The following is a 17,870-nucleotide window of genomic DNA, read 5'->3' on the forward strand; positions in this document are numbered from 1 at the left end:
GATGAAGCATCTTGGCTTCTCATAACTCTCTGCTGAGCAGTATGCCGTCTGTACTTGCCTCTAGCTGGTTGGAGGCCACTCACCCTATGGATTGACCCTGCTGGTCCCTGGCTAGCCTGGTCCTCCAGAAGCCTGAGAGAGGGTGAAAAAGAGGAAGGCTGCCAGCTACAGCCTTCCATGCTAGGTTGAGCAGAAAGGCAATCAAGTTTCCTAAGCAATGTAACAGATGACAAGGTGTATATTTATACCAGATACCCACATACTTTGGGTGAATTGTGCAACATGCAATTTGTCATCATGCATCAGATCACTGTGTATCTAATCCAATACCATGGCTCTGACAATGTCAGAGAGCTGAGTTGCCTGCAGTGATGCATCTCGCCAACTGTGCAATGCAGGAACAGAGGGTCTGGTATTAAAATTCCTCCCCAGTTCCTCCAGCAATCAGGTACCCTGACTGCTCTTATTATCTGAGCAGGCAGAGCTGCAAATGTAAATAATCACAAGATCAGGCAGCCTTCTGAAGACAACTAGTACAACTGCAGCATACATTTCTGGGCTGCCCCCTGGGCTGGATATGTTTTGAGTGGGATAATATTTCATGCTGATTTCACCTGGCTTTCCTCTGTTAAGTGATTTTTGGGCTAACTGCACTCTGAATGCCAGCAGTGGAGATTAACCCCAGTGCTGGAAGTGACTCACAATCTTTTACAATGCTCCTAGCATCATCTTTTATGCCTCCTGTGATCTCCCCATTCCTTGCACTTTTTTTGGTTGGTGTTGTTGGTGGTTTGTTTTTCCTCTGTTGTCTTTGCTGCAAGGGAATCGAGCCATTCTCCCACTCTGGGTGTGCTGGCAGGCAGCTGCATTCTGTAATGGTGCTGCTGCCTTTGTGTTTGCAGTGCTGTCATCACCATTTCATCAGACCAGGAGTCAGTTACTTTGGCTGGTTTTGGCTTCTGCCATTCACAGAGCAGGGTTCTCCCCTGAGCTGTCTGCAGCAGCTTTTGCAACACTCCCATGAACATGTACAGATAATCTCAGACTCGTTAATCTGGGCAGTCATTGGACTGCTGCTTCCCAGCCTTGCATAGCTTGGCTCTCTGGTAAGATCAAGAGTGTCTCTTGGGCATGCAGCCTTAGCTGTCCCTCATTTTTAATGCTTCCTGCAGCTGATTTACTGTGGTCAAATGCCCTGAATTGGTCAGTTGTTTGTCTATGGAAAATCTCTTCCTCCTTTCACTGTGACCTGCAGTAAAAGGACCAGGGAGGGGGAATCCTTCCGGTGCTCTGCAGTGGAGTCTCAGGCACTTGAATAGTTTTATTTCTCGGCTTCTCCTCTTCCAAAGGCTTCTTTTCCTAGTGCAAGGACTCTGCTGTGAAGTAAAGGAGTCAGTTTTGATCCCGGCCCTTGTGAGGCTTGGTCCCTGAAATCCCTGTAATGGCTCTTTCAGGAGTGCTATTATTGTGTCTCACAGTCCATGTGTCACTGGGTCAACATTGCTTCAGGCTGTGTTGCAAGATGATTTTTGAACCCATCATACAACACAAGAATAGTGCCCTTTGCTCCTATCCTTTTCTGCTTCCTTATGTTTTGCAACTGAGTCATCTTTGTTAGCGTCTGCTTTTCTGTTTGGCATGTTCTGTCCTGTTGGTGTCCAGTGTAATTCCCTGCCTACCAGCCCCTAATGTAACAGGACTCAGGTGATGGTGGTAGGAGCTAAGACTGTCTCATTTGGAATGGGTTATATTTCAGGGACTAGATTGACTAGGATGCCAGAGTACTCAGTGATTTTTCCCAACTGTAGATTAAGGCACTGATCCTTTAAAAATTGAAGCAGTTTTTCAGGCAAACCAAGCTGTCCAGAATGTCCAGTAGCCTTCATATCCTTGCTGATCTGCCAATGACAACAGTTTGTGAAGAGGCAAAGGTTGTGGAGACCATTGTTCAAAAATTGAGTCCATTGCCTTGACCTGTCCTGAGCATCTCAACAAAATTGAGATTGCTTTGTCAGCCTGCAAGGTATCATATTGTCATGTGTGATCTGTGCTGTGCTAGAAACAAGGCACAGACACCAGCCTAGCAGTGGGTGTGCTCCTGCAAAGCTCCCTGGCTAGCATCCCCCAGTATTCCCACCTCAGTTGCTGGCTTATGTCTCACCTGCCAGTCTTAGCTTATATCCAGAGGAGCCTTGTCCCCAGTGCCTGACTGGTCTTTGGTTACCAGTCTTTGGCATTTATAGGAGCGCCAGGAGGATGAGGCACAGCAGGACTCCTGGAGCCTCCTGAGACTAAGACAAGTGTCCACCCATTGCACACCGTGAGTTTTCCCACACCCTGCTATGTATGAGGTCCTTCTCTGGTGAAAAACTTCAGCTCCTAAAGATTCATGTCACCGTTCTATTCTCAATTAGTTTGTGTCACAGGGTCTCCATAAGGTAGATTAATTGATAAAGAAAAATTTCTTACCCAGCTGATTCCCGCTGGGCCTTATTTCACCTCACAGCTCACAGGATTGTGCCTCAGGTTTGCTGACATCTACGTGTGTCCTGGGCTTTGGAGTTTTTGCTCAAGCTTTAAAGCTGCTGAGTGTTTGGCCAGACAGCTCTAAGGAGACAACAGCTCTACCAATTCATGTGGCCCAGGCAAACAACTTGGTGATTTCGCTTTGGGACTCACTTGTGCTGAGTGTGGTAAGACATAATAAATCCTGCAGCTTCTTAGGCACCAGCTTCCACAAAGATGAGATGCTGCTAGAGAGAGAAAATACATTTCCAGCTCTCCTGTGTGTGAAGCAAAGCCTGGCTCTGGGACCGAGTGTTACCATTGCTCACACTTATCTGCTTGAGCTTGCAGAGAGCCTGAAACAGGAACTCTGATAAGTTGTTCTGCTTCCTCCTCCCGTTCAGAACAGGAAATCTCATATACTGACAAGCAAGAGAACATGGTAGTTCTGCATCATCTTAAAGGGGCGAGCAGTGAGAAAAAGCAAATGCTTCTGTTAACAAATATCTGGAACACTAATGAAAGAAAAGCCAGAGCAAAACTCTTTATAATAAAGGGAATCAGATTTTATTTTTATACCCTCAAAGTTAAAAATATGCATTTCAAAATATTTACAGTGACTATATTTGAAATAACCTTTGTTAATGAAACAGCAACATACAGTACTAGAATATATCCACCAAATTGATAACGTCTACGGAAGAACAAAATGTAACAGAAAGAGAAAGAGAGAGAGGTAAATAGCATCCATGCACCATCTGCACCAGCATGTTTTTTATACTCTCTGCCTTTTGGTTGTGGATGAAGACACGGGAAGTTTTGACCTCTTGTCCTTTACAAATGCCACTTGTCACTGGGATCCTTCAAACTGACCCAGAAATTCGTGGATTGCAGCAGTACCAATGCCTTACTTTCACATGCCAGCTTTTCACATGGGGACCTTGTATTACAGAGTGGACTCAAAATCTCTCAGCAACCCCGGGAGGTAGGTAGAGTTTTATGGAAGAATTTGGCAGATGGAAAAGCACCAGGTTAAGTGACTGGCCTAAGGTCGTGCAGCAAGGAGCAGAACTCACAAGCCCTGCCTCATCTCTCCTAATCTCTCATTAGGGAATACATTTCCTCTGCTAACCAGTATCGTCTGCCTTTGAGATGAGTTGTGTCACAAGGTGGGGGTCTCAGTTAATACCATGTACTGGGTGACGATGTAGGAAAAAAACCCTGCTTATCTCAGGACTTGTCTCCGTAAAGATCTGCAAACAGTTGCAGTGCTGTTATCATGTTCTGGAGATGAACATAAGATTTTAGTGTAGACACACACCCAAATGATTCCCTCCCTGCATGTGCATCATTGAGCAACTGCATCCTGTGTAATGAGGAACACCTGTGTGTCTTCACCCCAACACTCTCTCTCTCTCTCTCTCTCTCTCCCCCCATCATCCACACCTGTATATTTGCCCTTCCTACCTGTATCTGATTCAACCATGGGAAAAAAAAAAAAAGCTGCCTTATTTCTGTAGGTATTTTAATATTAATTTAATCTGATTTCTAGTGGGTTACTTCTCAATGTCTTTAACTTTCACATATGTGCATATATATAATGTAACAAAAGGCCCATCCCATTTGTTTCAATGGACAAAAATAGGGGTCATAAGCGTCACTGCCCTACCCGCAAGGCACACTGAAAGGTAAGTGAGAAGGGCTCTAGAAAGGGAAAAAGATGTAGCCCTTGTTTTTGTGGAGCCCTCCAATCATCACTGCCGAGCCTGAAGCTTTGTGAAGGTATGACGTGACTTTGCAGAAAAGGAGAAGAGCTGTATGGGTCACTTGCAGATTTCTGGTGCAACAGCCCCAGGAGTGGTAGATCAGTTGGAGCTGTTTCTCCCTCCCTTTGGTGAAGGAGTTTCTGAGGATTCTAGCATTGTTAGTGATTTTTCTGTGGTGGTGGCAGTGGTGACAATGGTGGCTGCTTCTGTCTATTGGCCCAACAGTTCTCTCAGCAGAGCAATTCTTCCCCCTTCCCAGTAGCCAACCCTTTCCCCTAGACTCCCATCAGCCTTATTTTTTCCTAAGAACAAGGTAGAGGATGCTGATGATGAAACTGAAGCAAAAGCAGATCCAGGCCAATATGAAGCAGTAGCCATGGTGAGAACTTGTGGATGCAGGCATCTTGCCTGTGAACCGAGCTGTGTAAATGGAGACTCCAATCAGAATGCACATCCCTGTGGGAAGGAAGGGGGAAAAGAGAGAGAGTTGAAAAATGCACAGAAACCAGCATTGCTGCAGGACTTCTGAAGTACTGTTGCCCCCTGAGATTGTAATGTGTGTCTTCTGCCATATGAGAGAGGGGCTGCTGCCCATTAAGCTTGTTTAAGGAGGATTTCTCTTGCAGACATGATGATGCAAGAGACTCAAGTCTTCTTTAGTGGATACCATGGGGAATAGAATAAACCATTGTTAGGAAGAAATCAGTAATAAGATCTGCAGACAGTTTGATGCTACATGTTGAATCCCATGAGCAGTAGCTGTCTGTCTATTCCCCTGCCTTCCAAAATACTTGAATCCTTTTTGTTGTCTTTCAAAGGTATTTTGCAAAACCTACTAGGCTTTTCTAATGAAAATCTATAAAAATTTTCATTATATACAGTAAAAAAAACCCCAGCCAAACAACACTTTCCAATTCCTCAGTGCTTTGTTTTATCAGAAAAATGAGCCACTGGAAACTTTTGGCTGGCTGACAACCTCTCCTGATGGCCACGTGTGGCTACTTGCACTTGCAGAGGCAGTGGGACGCATGCAGAGCCATCACAAGGCGTGCATACTTACAGCAAACCAGCATGATGGCTCCAGTGATGTAGAAACGTTTGCCTTTCTCCAGGGTGAACAGCTGGACAATGAACATGACAAGTGCGATGACAGAGAAAATGATCGAGAGGATCATAAAGGCTTGCACGGCTTTGAGGGAAGCTGTGAACACACAAGGAACAGGTTTCAGAAGTCTCAGCCTTGGTGTTTTGCACCAGGGTTCTGCAGTTCATCACCGCAATGAAAACGCAGAGGTCATTTACCCTCATCACGACTGCTGACTGGCAGCTGCTCACAGGTCCTGTTGCACAGTAGCCAGAGTCCTGACGAGGCTGATCCTAAACTGGAAGAACCCACCATCCAGACCTGAAACAGGACGAAAGAGTTGCGTCAAGGAGGAGGGAGGGCTTCCTTGCTCTTCTGGCCAGTTGTCAGACTAAGCCGTGAGGGGAGCAAGAGTATCCCAAGTGCCACGAGACAGGGAGCTGAAAAAGTCCGCGTGTGTTGGCAGCAGCGCCTGGAGATGACGCCGGCTCCCAAGGCCGGAGGCATTTGGTTGAGGCAAAGCCCCGGGGGAGCCTGTTCCCGCCATCGGAGGGAAATGGCTCAGCTCATCCTCTCCCTCTCCCCGTGCGAGGAGGCAGGAGGGCGCGGGGGGGGCGAGCAAGGCGCCCCGGCGGGTGCGAGGGGCCCCCGAAATCCCCCCCGGCGGGAGGCGGGGGGCGCGGGGAGACCCCGGCCGCGCCGCCTCCGCCGTGCCGCCAGGGGTCACTCTCGCCCCGGGTTTTCCCGGCGGCCGGGGCGGGCAGGCGGGGGGGTGCGGCTGCCCTCCCTCCTGCTCGGGCTTCGCATGGGGAGCAGCGATGGAAGTCGTGCTTGGGGCGGCCCCTGGCCCCCGGCCGCGGACTGCTGGCGTCAAAAGAGACAGGCAGGGGGGAGCGCCCAGTTGTGCAACTGCCGGGCCACCAGATGGGACGATCAATTCCACCTCTGAGCTGTCATCCACTGACCTCCCCTGCTCCCCCTTGCACTCTCTTGGATGAAGTGTCGAGGTGCTGCTGACTCTGGGATTTGGGAGCGAGGGCGGCAGGCAGAGGCTGACTCCTCTACCACCCCGGCTGCCTTTCTGTTCCCTGAGCACACCCATCACTGCTTTGTATTTACTCGTGGTCCTGTGGGCAGCCGTCCCTCACCTATAGACCTGAGCGCCCACACACCTGCCTGCCCACCAGCCATATAAAGGGCTAGCTAGTGCTGCTGTGTCTCATCCAGGGTGGTCTCTACTTACGTTGGCAATGGTGGAGACAAAGAGCATGATGACAGTGGCGATGTGAACCACAAAGATACCAGCCAATAGCACCAACATCTTGGGTCCCTTCTAGGTGGTGTCACCGATCCAAAGAGCTCTGGAGGAGAACAAGAACAGAGAGAGCAGGTGAAGGGCTGAATCAAAGAATAGCATTACTAAAAGCTTTATTTATATGCATGAAAATGGTTGATCTTAAATCCATTCTGGAAGCGTGTAGTAACAAAAAAACATCACTAGATTTGTCAAAATCTGCAAGAGAGTTGCTCAAGAAGTTAAAGAAAGCCTGGAGGTAAAGGAACCAGTTTGGGAGGAGATGTAGAGCAGGGGTAATTAGCTTGGGGCCATTTTAAAAATAGCTTGAGTATACACACAGGTTGCTTAAATTGGTGTGTGGTTATGTAAAGTAAAAATTACACACTCCAGGCCTACACTCCAGGAAGAGGAGTTTTTGCTCACAGGTTTCACAGAGGTCAGGAAAGATTTTCTCCTCCTGTTCTTCCTTTCCCTCTTGTGGCATAGCCTCCTTCAGCAGTCCTGGGACACAGACAGGTGGTATGGAATAGAGGACTATGTGTTCCTGGGGGCACCAGGTGTTGAGCAGGAATGGAGAGTAGACTGGGGAGTCTATCCCTACTCAGCAGCTTACTCCATTATGTGAAGAGGAGACTAACCAGAACAGAAATGCTACTGAGGTGTTCTGGGACAGAGGAAGGTGTTTAGGTTTGCAATGATAATTGCCTGTTTCCCTTTTAAAACTTGAGACATGTAGATCACTTTATTACCTCAATAAGATCCTCTTGTAATGGAAATCCCTCTTTGGTTTGTTTTCATTTTGTTTTGGTTTGTGGGGTTTTTTTTCCTCCCCTCTGTACTTGCCAAGCTTTTATTTTTTGTAAGATCTGCTATCATTGATGAACATGTGATTGGAAAGGGAGGAGAGTGTGCTTTAGATAGCTCTCATGACACTGTTCGTCAAGGCTGCAGACTTCTTTGTGAAAATGTGAAATTCAAGGAATCAATCTGAGCTGTGAAAGTGAGTGCAGACAATTTACACAAAATGAGTGAGCATATTTCCCCCTCCTTCCAGGCATTCATTGGTAATCGTGCAGTATAGCCACAGAAATCAGGGAGAAGAGTTTACTGGGTCCACTCTGGCATCAGTGAAAGACTGCTTCCTAGAAAGATTCATAGGGCTGTGTTCCTCTTTCTCTCAGTAGTGCTGGTACTGAAAAGCAGTATCAAGTATGTGATTAATGTTGGCTGTCAAGTTATTTTGGTCCAGGTGACTCAGGTAAGGTTTGATGCTGTCACCATTTGTACAGGGTGTGGTAACATTGTCATGAAACAACACAATTATACTTTATGATGTCTTTCACACAAACTGTAACAAAAGGCTTTGTAAAGTCCCATAAATGTGCAGGTTTTTACTCAATGATTCCACCTTCTCCACTTCTGTCTTTCCTCTCATTGTGGCCATGTGTGGGAGTGTATTCCTGTAAAGTGCTGCAGCTATTCCTTGCACTGCTTTGGATAGTTTCCCAAACCACAGCAGGCAAGCAGGCTTCTCCATCAGTGGCTTGTCGTCCAGTTCAGTATTAGCTGATGACCAGGAGAAATGAGTTCAGGATCTCAAGGAACCAGCTCTGTTAGGTCACTCCTCTCACCCAAACTAAGGAGGCCAGCCCTTAGAAGGACAGATTAGGTTTGGTGGCTGGTCCTACCTCCTCAGCAAGAACTTGCTTGTCTGCTTTGGGGTGTCCTAGCAAACTACTTATGCTCTAGGGCTTGATTTGCCTGGATAGCCTGGTCACTGTGCCCTCTCTTGTCAAAGCACCTCCCCTAGTGATGAACTTTGAGAAAGTACAGCCTTCTTAGGAGTTCCTCTCTGACTGTAGTGACAGTCATTTATGAGTTCAGCATTGCCAAAATCCAGGGTCTCAATACTATATGCAGGCTACCACATGAACACACCTGACCTGAGCATTAAACCCCTTCTTTCCATTGACTGCAAAAGGAACAAGGGTTTCAAACTGCTGGATGGCAACTGATATGGATATTACCACTGTACCTTCAGCTGAGAAACTATTGCTCTTGCCATGACTAAGTTATATATCTGCAGCAGGTGCCTTGAATAGAGTCTCTGAGTCAAACCTTCCCATCCCTCTGAGTACCTGTCATCCTTTTTTCTGATTACCTTGGTTCTCACACAAACAGTAGTCAGTGCTTTTGCCACCATAGTGTATTGGTATGCATATATCAAATTGTGGCAAATTTGCCTGCTCTGAAATTTGCCTTTACTGAACAGCGGCTAAACTTTCTCTTCCTTAGATGGACATAATTTTCCATGGTCTCTTTAAAAACTAATTCAGCAGGCTTTTTGCCAAATATTTTTGAGAACCTTCAAAAAATCCCTGTACTTGAAAGACTAAAAACCTACTTTCATGGCACCCTAAAGGACTAGAACAGTCCTTTTAAATGCATCTTCTGTTTGCATTCAGAAATGAAAATGAGTGATAAACGTTACTTTTCAATGTAACAAAAAACCCCACACCCAGAACTTTGACCAATATGCTAAGAAAAAACCCAAATCCTTTATTCCCTTTGCTTTTCTGCTCCCTTCTTGCACTGCTTGAGAGCACTGTTAGTTCAGGTGGTTTCAGTGCATCTACTTCCTGAGAACGTCAGCACCTCTCCCTGAATACACACACTATCAAATGCAAACTCCCCCAGGGATATGTGCTCATAGCTTAGTTTTGATTCTTTGTGAGTTAAAGCACAAGCCTCCCTCTCTATTCATTCGCTTTCCCCTTCCTTCATCTCTCCCTGCCTTTTAAATAAAAAACTAGAGAACAATCCCAAAGGAACAGTGGGTGAACGAATGGCATTGAAATAGTCTCATCTCCTCTGACGGTACGGCACAGACTTTTCCTCCCATTAGACAGCGAAGCTGGCAGAGCATTGGTGACTGACAGGACACTCTTTCCATTTGTTAAGTGTGAGACATCTTTCTCCGCTACAGGGTGGGGTCACATTGCTGGAGCGTTAGGACACAATTGCATGCAAATGCTTTTTGTTATATTCCCCTACCTAAACTGCAGCTGGATTTGGAGCTCCTCTGGCTCTTCTTGTGCTATGAGTCAGTCTTAGCCTTCCTAGAGCTGCCAGTTTTTTCCACTGACTCACCCCAAAGCTCGAAAAACCACAATTATTTAACCCTGCAAGTGTTTAGGACACTCTGTCAGTTTTAGGACTGCTTCTCAAGAACTAGTCAAGCAACCAGGTTGGTGAATCCTGCACTGAGCCTCCTGGCACATTTTCCAGAGGACAGACCCCAGCTAAGCCAAGAAAAACAGAACTGAGACATAAGAGTAGAACAACCACTGAGGTAGACAGGCTGGTGGGGAAGGAGTGAAGGTCATGCACCTGCTGAACAGCCTGCATGAGTCAAGAGATCTTGCACTGGTGCAGTGGACTGAGTTTCCTTTCCCTGGGATGATGGATGAGGAAAAATAACAAGTCACACCAACAGTAACCATGAACAACAATCACCATGACAGCCTTCAGCACAAAAAAGCCTACAGGTAAGCATGACAGACTCTTCCATATGTAGAGACTATTTCCCTGACCATGCAGGAGTACACATACTGTGAAACAACACATAGCTCTGCTGCACCCTAGTTCAAGTTCAAGCAGGCAAGCACTATCCATTAAAAACTAAGACAAATTCTTCTCATGCAGGCAAAGTGTGGCCACCCATATCAGCCCTCTGTCTACTTAAGTGTTTTGGATCCTTCTATTTGGAGGACAGTATGGAGAAGTGAGTCCTTGCCCTTGGTTTGCTGCTTAGCAAAGCATCAGGATGGAATGCAAAGTGCCACTTGGAGATATGACAAAGGTCAACAGTATAGTTCCTCAAATATAGGGAGTGGGTTACTCAAGAGGGTGAACCAGATTAGGCAGTGGTCCTTTGCTTCTGGCAGAAAGTGCACTGCAGTGAAAGGAGTAGAGGGGAAGCATACAGGATGTTTCTGCAGGAATGAATGAGTTGTTTGGGGTGAAAAATCAAAGCACTTTCAACTAAATCTGAAATATTTCAGATCTGAAGTATTCCTAAGAGATGTAGCTCATCTGACTTCCATTCCCGTTCTCCTCTCTGAACTGAGGTTCCTGCCTGGGACTGCCTCTCTCAGGGTGAGTTGGTGAGGCATACTGTGAGACATGCTGGCTGAGGGGAGAACTTGGCCAATAGCCTATAGCAGCCTATAATTTCCAGGGAGCAGATGACTTCTAAATCACACTGCCTGTGAGCACTGTGGTGACCTCTGACTCCTCTAAACTCAGTTTTTCAGCTGAAGTCCCTTGGGTTGGATACATTCAATTTCTCAACAAGGGAAAGACAGCACTTCAGGGAAAAATCAAATGCTTTTGGCCAGAATGTCAACAAAAATCTCCATAGATTGAAAGCAACTGAGATGAAAGAAATTCTGCCTTTCTCAGCTGCCACCACAGAATATAAGGAATGCAGCAGTAAGTCAGACTGTGGTCTGTCTCACCCAGTGTGATGTCTCTGATGGTGGCAGCAAGAGGTCCAGTATTTAGAGAAAGCACATGAACCTGGCCACTGAGGTGGCAGAGGGTCACACCAGGAATACTGGTGGTTTGAATCAGGGCCAAGGCCACTTGGAAAAGAGGGGGAAAATTGGAAGGGATGAGACAGAAAATAAAAACTATTTGATATTGTTTGAAACAGTCACAAACTGCCACCTCTGTCACTGGTGCATTCCTTAGTGCAAAGCCAATGTACAAATAGCAGTGCTGCCATGATGCTGCCAGTAAGGAAAACCTCAGGGTGGGATAAAACCTGCATAATTTGCAGATCTGCCTTTTGACTGAGCTGAGTACCTGACTGCATCTTAGCCTTGCTATAACTGCACGCCTTGTCATTGTGTGTGATATGAGCATGAGTCCTCATCATGGCCAGGGTTATTTGGCAGGATGCAAAGATGTGATATTCTGGTGTCATGGTGACTTTGGACCCATCACATTGTTGCTAGAAAGCTCCTGACAACTTTTAAACAACCACAGGGAAGCATCTTTTCGCTTTCACCCTTTGCTCTGTTTCTTACTTCAGATCCAGCTGAATCCAGAGTCCATGCTGACTACAGACTTTCATAAAGCACTGTACTCCAGCACTGCTGTTGACAACCTGTTTTTGACAGACTGGCCTGACTCAATTTACAAATCAAATCCTTTTTATAGACATGTGGATGAGTAGGCTGGTGCCTCTGGAAAGAGATTTCACATGTGTGGGAAAAGGGTTGGGCAGGAGTGTGCGTGGGCACACAGAGACCGTTGGGGCCTCTGGTTTATGGCAGTGAGAAGATTTTGTGCATGCATGGGTGGTGGCTGTGGTGACCACAGGGGGTACAGCGAGGCTGTAAAAGTAGTGAATGTCAACAAAAAGGAAAGTGTAGAGCAGCCTGAGGGGCTACAACTGAAAATAAGCTTAAGTAAAGGGAAGGTTTGTCTGGTTCTTGGGAAGCATTTCCTGGTGGTATGGTCTCCAAAGGCTCCAGGGAACTGCCTTCCCAGGGGAGTGGTAAAGCCCCAGCATGTGAATCATTTCTTGTGGGACCAGACAAAGTCCACAAGAATCCACCCTTGGTAATGAACCTCCACTCACTGAGAGATGCGAGGGGAAGTTACAAAGATGACACACAAGGGTTTTCCAGCTCTCATGCTTGTGATTCATGAGGCTGGGGAAATATCAGAGGTCCTAGGGCAGACAGTGAGAAATTGACATTTTCTCCAGAAGAAACCACCCTTGAGCACTCAGCCATGTGACAACATCAACTGAAACTCCAAAGCTCACTTGGTAGTAGGAAGGGGAAGAGACAGCTGCCTGAGGCCTGGAAGGCAGCCAGCAGCCACTGCTGGAGGAAAACACTGTTGCTCCTCACACTAGACACGCCAAGGAAGGGCAGGGAGGAAGAAGGAGGGGTGGGGAAAGGGACCTCAGAGCTAACGGAAGCACAAAAGTGTTCCTCTGCACCTTTGGAGGTGCAGTGGGGAGCACCCTCACCCCTTAGCACACTGGATGATCCCTGGGTGGGTGAATTAGACATGGGAGTTGCTGGGACTTGCAGAGGTTCAGACAAGATGCTGAGATATGCAAGAAACGTTTGTGGGAGGACTGACGGTCTGGGCGATGATGTGGTGTGTGTAGGGGTGTGCATTTGCAGCTCTGTGTGTCTTCCTCTGTGAATGGAAGTGTGCATGTCAACAGAGCTGAACTATTTGTGTGAGTGTGCATCTGTCTGTGTGTGTGCTCATGCATGGCTTCCTTATGGGCGCCAGTGTCTGTCTGTGTGGCTTTGACACTGACAATGCCCACGTGGGAGAAACCATCTGACAGCTCTGACAGGAAAGTTCAGGTTACAGTGTGCTGTGAGCAGAAGTACACAGATCATTTCTGGTGGGACTTCCTGCTTTTCCTCCTTACAACAGCCTTTAGATAGAGGTGGAAGGTCTGTGGAGCCCACATCAGCTGTGCTTTTGGCTGCATTTTTAAATTAAAACTGCAATTGTCTGGTTTTCATAGACAGTTTTGTAAAGATCTTCCCTTTTTTTTTCAAGGGAAGGTAACTCTGAAAAAGAAGTGGCTCCTTATCAGATAGCATTCTTGTCTCTCAAGACTGCAAAACCTCTGAACATGCCAGTACAGCCTATGAGACACGGAAGTCAGTGCAACTTAGGCATCTAAAGAGTCTGAGATTTTTGGGTCAGTCTGCCTCCAGAGTGTCCTTGTTCTTGGAAGCCAGCTTGGAAAAGACTGTGCAGGATTAAATTGCAAAATTGTATGACAATTCCTTCTTTCAACTGACAGTGCACGAGTGATGGGCTGGAGGGAGCAGGAGCGTGACTATAAAGCAGAAGCAAGAGGATGCTGTGCAGCCTGCAGTTGACTGGTGCTCTGTGCAGCGTAGGGTGAAGGTGGTTGTGAGGTAAAATCCCCCATCTGGCTTCAAGAGAGCTTCTTACACCTGTGATTAGTACAGGCTGGCAGAACAGAATAAGGGTCATTCTAGCTCATGCTACATGCAGAAATGGCTTTCCACAAGGCATCAAGAACTCCCCTTGCTGGGGCACACCATGCTGGCCTGGCTACAGCTGCTGGCCAGCTAGCAGGCAGGTTGGCTCAGCTGCCTGAGCTGGCATGAACAGGGGCAGTGCCAGTCTCAAAGCTCAGCTTTACTTCAGCAGTAGACACCCTTCCTGGAGCTGGTCTTCAGCAGCCCCCTGACCAGCCTGCTCCCTGCTCTGAGCATTTTGCAGCTCTCCCCTCTTGCTCTCATGGCTCTCACTTCCTTTCCAGGGTCTTGCTGGGGCCCTGCCATCTCATCAGGGGAGATGTCTCTCTGGAATGTGAAGAATGTGGACGCTAGAACCAGTCCTGGCAGCTGCTTTCACAACTCCCCTCCTTGAGCAGACTCTGCCCTGTGAGGGCAAAAGGACAGCAGATGTTTGTGCCCTGGATTTCCTCTTAATCCAAACGTATTGCCAGATGGCCCCACATTGCAAGAGCTAAGCCTTTGGCATGAGTCACTGCTCACCTACTGTCAGTCACTCCAGTGCTCATAGTTCATTGCATTTCTCTGCATGGCTGGGGATGACCTAGCCCAGGATCTGTCCCCGGGCTCTCATCATGGGTGTCTCCCCATGTCTGTGGTACAGACTGGTTTTCACAGGGGAAAGGGGATAGATCTTAATTATGAGCTTGCCAAACTAATAATCCCTTGGGAAGCATGGGCTCTGGAGCTGAGTTGTCCTAACCTGTCCCTCCCTACCATGACAAGGTATGGGCTACATTTGGTCCTACTCAGAGAACAGCTCCCATGTACTCTCTGCCCTGCCGCAAATAGTTCAGGAGGAGGAGGGTGCATGGAGGTGCAAATTGGTACAGGGTTTCCTTTGTTCATTTGGTCCAGCGGTTCTAACTAAGGAGGTACTTTCCAAAATTCTCCCAGCAGGGTTTGAAGAAATCATGCTCCAGACGGCAGTGCCCAGATGTGCTGCTTTGCTGCCCCCCTTCAGTGTAACAGCAGAAAGCGGTTTAAGAAAGAAGGCACCCTAGATTTCCCTATGGGCAGTTTATATGGGGAACTGCTGCTGGTCATGCTGTGGGATGGCTGGGTGTGGACTAGCTCTGACAGAGGATCTATATAGTCACATTTGAGCTGGTACTTCAGCGCATTTATTCAGGGCCAGAATTACAGCACTGTGGCTATCAGTTAGTTATGAGTCCTGGCAGGGGCTGTCAAAATAGCAGGGTCATGGACAAGAGCCTCCTTTTCTGTGCATGCTGCTTTGCCTCAGCAAAGACCCATGAAGCATTAAGCATCCATGTTCAGATGAGGAGATAGGAAATCCCCTTCCTTGACCTCCCTTTTGGAGGTGTAAAAGAGCACCTCTGGGTCTCTTACTTCTCCCTGCCTTGAAGGAAGTGTAAAGAAATCTTATCTTGTAGTAATTTTTCAACACTTTTTTTTCAAGACAACAGAAGGAAGGAAAAAAAGTAGGAGTGCCACGCCCTGCAGCTTGCCCTGTGTTGACTGTGGTGACAGTGCTGTCATCTCCCTGTTGAAAGGTACAGGCACATGAACCCATTGCGATCAAAGGGGTCTAGTAGTACTATTTGCTGCCTTGTGGGGCACTTGAGTATCCGAGGGCAAATCCCAGCCAGGTATCAGTTGTCTCCCCTTTCGCCATGGGGTGTAACACTCAGTGAAGAGAGCACCCATCCAGAAGCCAGAGGGAATGGGTAAGTGAGCAAGTGGAAACGTGCTATGAAAGGGGTGTCATGGCTGCTGTGTGGGGTTGATGGGGCCTGTGAAGCCCCATGGGAGCAGGCAGGGCTAAGGAAGCCAGGCTGTACTCCAGCACCTCTCCTACTTTTGCTCTGAGGAAACTTAAGCAGGCGCAGGCTCCATGCCATGTGCCAGCCTTGCAGCTGGGAGGGTGATGAATAAAAAGAAGGATTTGTGCTTGCAGTAGATCTCCACCCCTCCACCACCATCACCTTGCCCCATCTCATTATAAACAAGGTCTGGAGGTGGGTCTTTTTACCAAAAAAATGCTGGCTATTATCAGCAGATCTCCCAGAACTGTTTCAAAATACAATCTCTGCTCCACCCCAAGCCACCAAACAGTAATTCCTGCATGCACTTGCATTGCTCACACACTGCAAAATTCAAAGACCACCAGTTAGGCCAGCAGGGCCAGTTTTCCAAGCCCAGGGCTCTCTGTCCTCCACAGAGTACTGGGGAGCACTAACAACCCTGCAGCTCTGAGGACATACTCCAAAACTTGGTGTTTCTCTACAAGATCCCAAGTCCCAAGTCCCTCCTTCATTAATGTGTCCTTGGGTGTGGCTTGACTCCATCTCTCTCAGATGTCTATGTTGGGATGGCACGTGGCTGATGGAGATGCCCAGCTCTCACAGGAGGGTAGCCTGGATGTAGCTCAGACTGTGTGCCACGTGTTTGAATGGTTAGTCATAGTTGGGGGGGGCTTACATGGAAGCCTACTGGGAGGAACCCCTTAGGTGGGTGTGCCATGCCTCGCGTGAAGGAGCTGCGTTTCAGAACGTGCTTCCAGGCACTGCAGCGTTAGTGGTAGTAAACACCCTCAGTTTTGATCCTTTTCCTATGCTGATCCCCAAGCGAGAAAATAGATACAAGCTGCCTTCAAGCCTACACTCTCTCAATGCACACAGTCCCTAGGTTTGGCAGCTGCGTGCGTGAGGTGCTGGGTGGAGGCTATCAGCTGATTTAACCCCTGTTATCATAGGAACAATAGCTAATGGGCTCCAAGTTTTCACACTCAATGTGCCCAGCGCCTTCTTGCGTGTTTGCTCAGAAAAGAATCCCACTCTGTTCAGAAATGTCAAGTGGGCAGTTCCTGGGCAAAGCCGCTCTCAGAGGTCCCCGGAGGAATTCAAAGCTTTTGAGTGAAAGTTGCTCTGTGGTCACTGCATTTTTTTACATCTTTTTTTACAAGCGGACTTAATTGTTAATAGTGCTAAATGACAACTTCCAAAAATGCTTTCTACTCAGATTGCTGACTGCCCTGGAAACACTTGCTGCCTCAGTCAGCTCCCCTACCACTCAAACACATCTATTTCTCAGGCAGGAGGCACCCCTGCATGACCAAGCCACAAGCAATGGGACCAGAGGTGACCTCGAAATTCACAAAATCCATCCTTCTGCCATAAAGTTAAGGTCAGCTCAGCTTCTTGGTCATTTATAAAGTAACTGTCCACAGCACCAGCCTGAGCCCCAGCCATTCCTGGCCAGACTGGGCTAAATATTGTTTCAGCCCCTTTCAGACCCATGAAACTGTGCATGGGGCAAGCTGGGTTCCTGCAACAGGAAACAAAGCCTGGTGCCAACAAACTGGCTTTGCTGCGCTCCCTTTCTCAGACCTCAAAAATAGTTCAGATTTGACTGCAAGATACAAGCCACAGCAGACATATGAAGTGAGAGAACTGGTGAAGAAGAGGAGGGAGGGAAGGGGTGGTTGCACGGAAAAAGGCAGGTGAGTAGGGAAAATCGCCACTCTTTGTAATCCTACACTTCTCATCAGCGCCTCCCCCTACCACACCCCACCACGCAGCCCGCGGTGCTCTCAGCAATTGCAATTCCACCCACAACCTCACTTTGCCTCTCAGTGCTCCCTGCTCCAGGGTCTGTGCTGCCAAGGAAGGCGTAGCATGCATTTCTACCCATCGAGTGGCTTTGCTTAAGAACTGGGGCGTGGCTTCAGCCTTAGGAGCCAGGACCCCACCAGAAAAAGGTCCTCTCCGTTGTACCCCAAAGTCTGCACCTTTGGGGCCTCAGACTTCACTTGGAATGATTGTTGTTGTTTTAAATTAAAGCTTGGCAAACCACTGGTGGAGTGGAGAGAGACACACAGAAAAATGTGAGAGCTAGAAATGCTGAGCCAGCAGCCCTAATTTGAAGCAGGCATTTTCCCACATTTGTAAACAATGCTACTCCAAAGGCGCGCAACAGCTCCTACGCTGGGGCTGGCCCAGGTTGGGCACCCTCTGCCTGTACCCTGGCTGCACATGCCCTGGAGGCGAAAATAACATTGCTTCTGCCAGTGCTCTACGGTTGCAACTGGGGAGTCTTGCAGTGCCGCTTTGCCCCACAACACAGCTGGATTTCAAAGCAAAAGCTGAAAGGTTAAG

General features: G+C 47.8%; 1 protein-coding gene across 1 annotated transcript in view; it reads right to left on the bottom strand.

The window, feature by feature from the left end:
• Positions 1-3,056: 3,056 nt before the first annotated feature.
• The window catches only part of EMP1 (epithelial membrane protein 1), a 43,076-nt gene continuing 28,262 nt past the window's right edge, over positions 3,057-17,870 (bottom strand). Inside the window, exons 3-6 of the mRNA XM_074901404.1 lie at positions 6,599-6,716; positions 5,574-5,676; positions 5,332-5,472; positions 3,057-4,727 (exon numbers count right to left, since the gene is read on the bottom strand). Of these exons, the coding sequence (XP_074757505.1) occupies positions 4,564-4,727; positions 5,332-5,472; positions 5,574-5,676; positions 6,599-6,676 (486 nt within the window). The 5' untranslated portion in view covers positions 6,677-6,716 and the 3' untranslated portion in view covers positions 3,057-4,563. The remainder of the gene's footprint in view (positions 4,728-5,331; positions 5,473-5,573; positions 5,677-6,598; positions 6,717-17,870) is intronic.

Source organism: Athene noctua, chromosome 3 (genome assembly GCF_965140245.1).
Source record: "Athene noctua chromosome 3, bAthNoc1.hap1.1, whole genome shotgun sequence".
Taxonomy (NCBI): domain Eukaryota; kingdom Metazoa; phylum Chordata; class Aves; order Strigiformes; family Strigidae; genus Athene; species Athene noctua.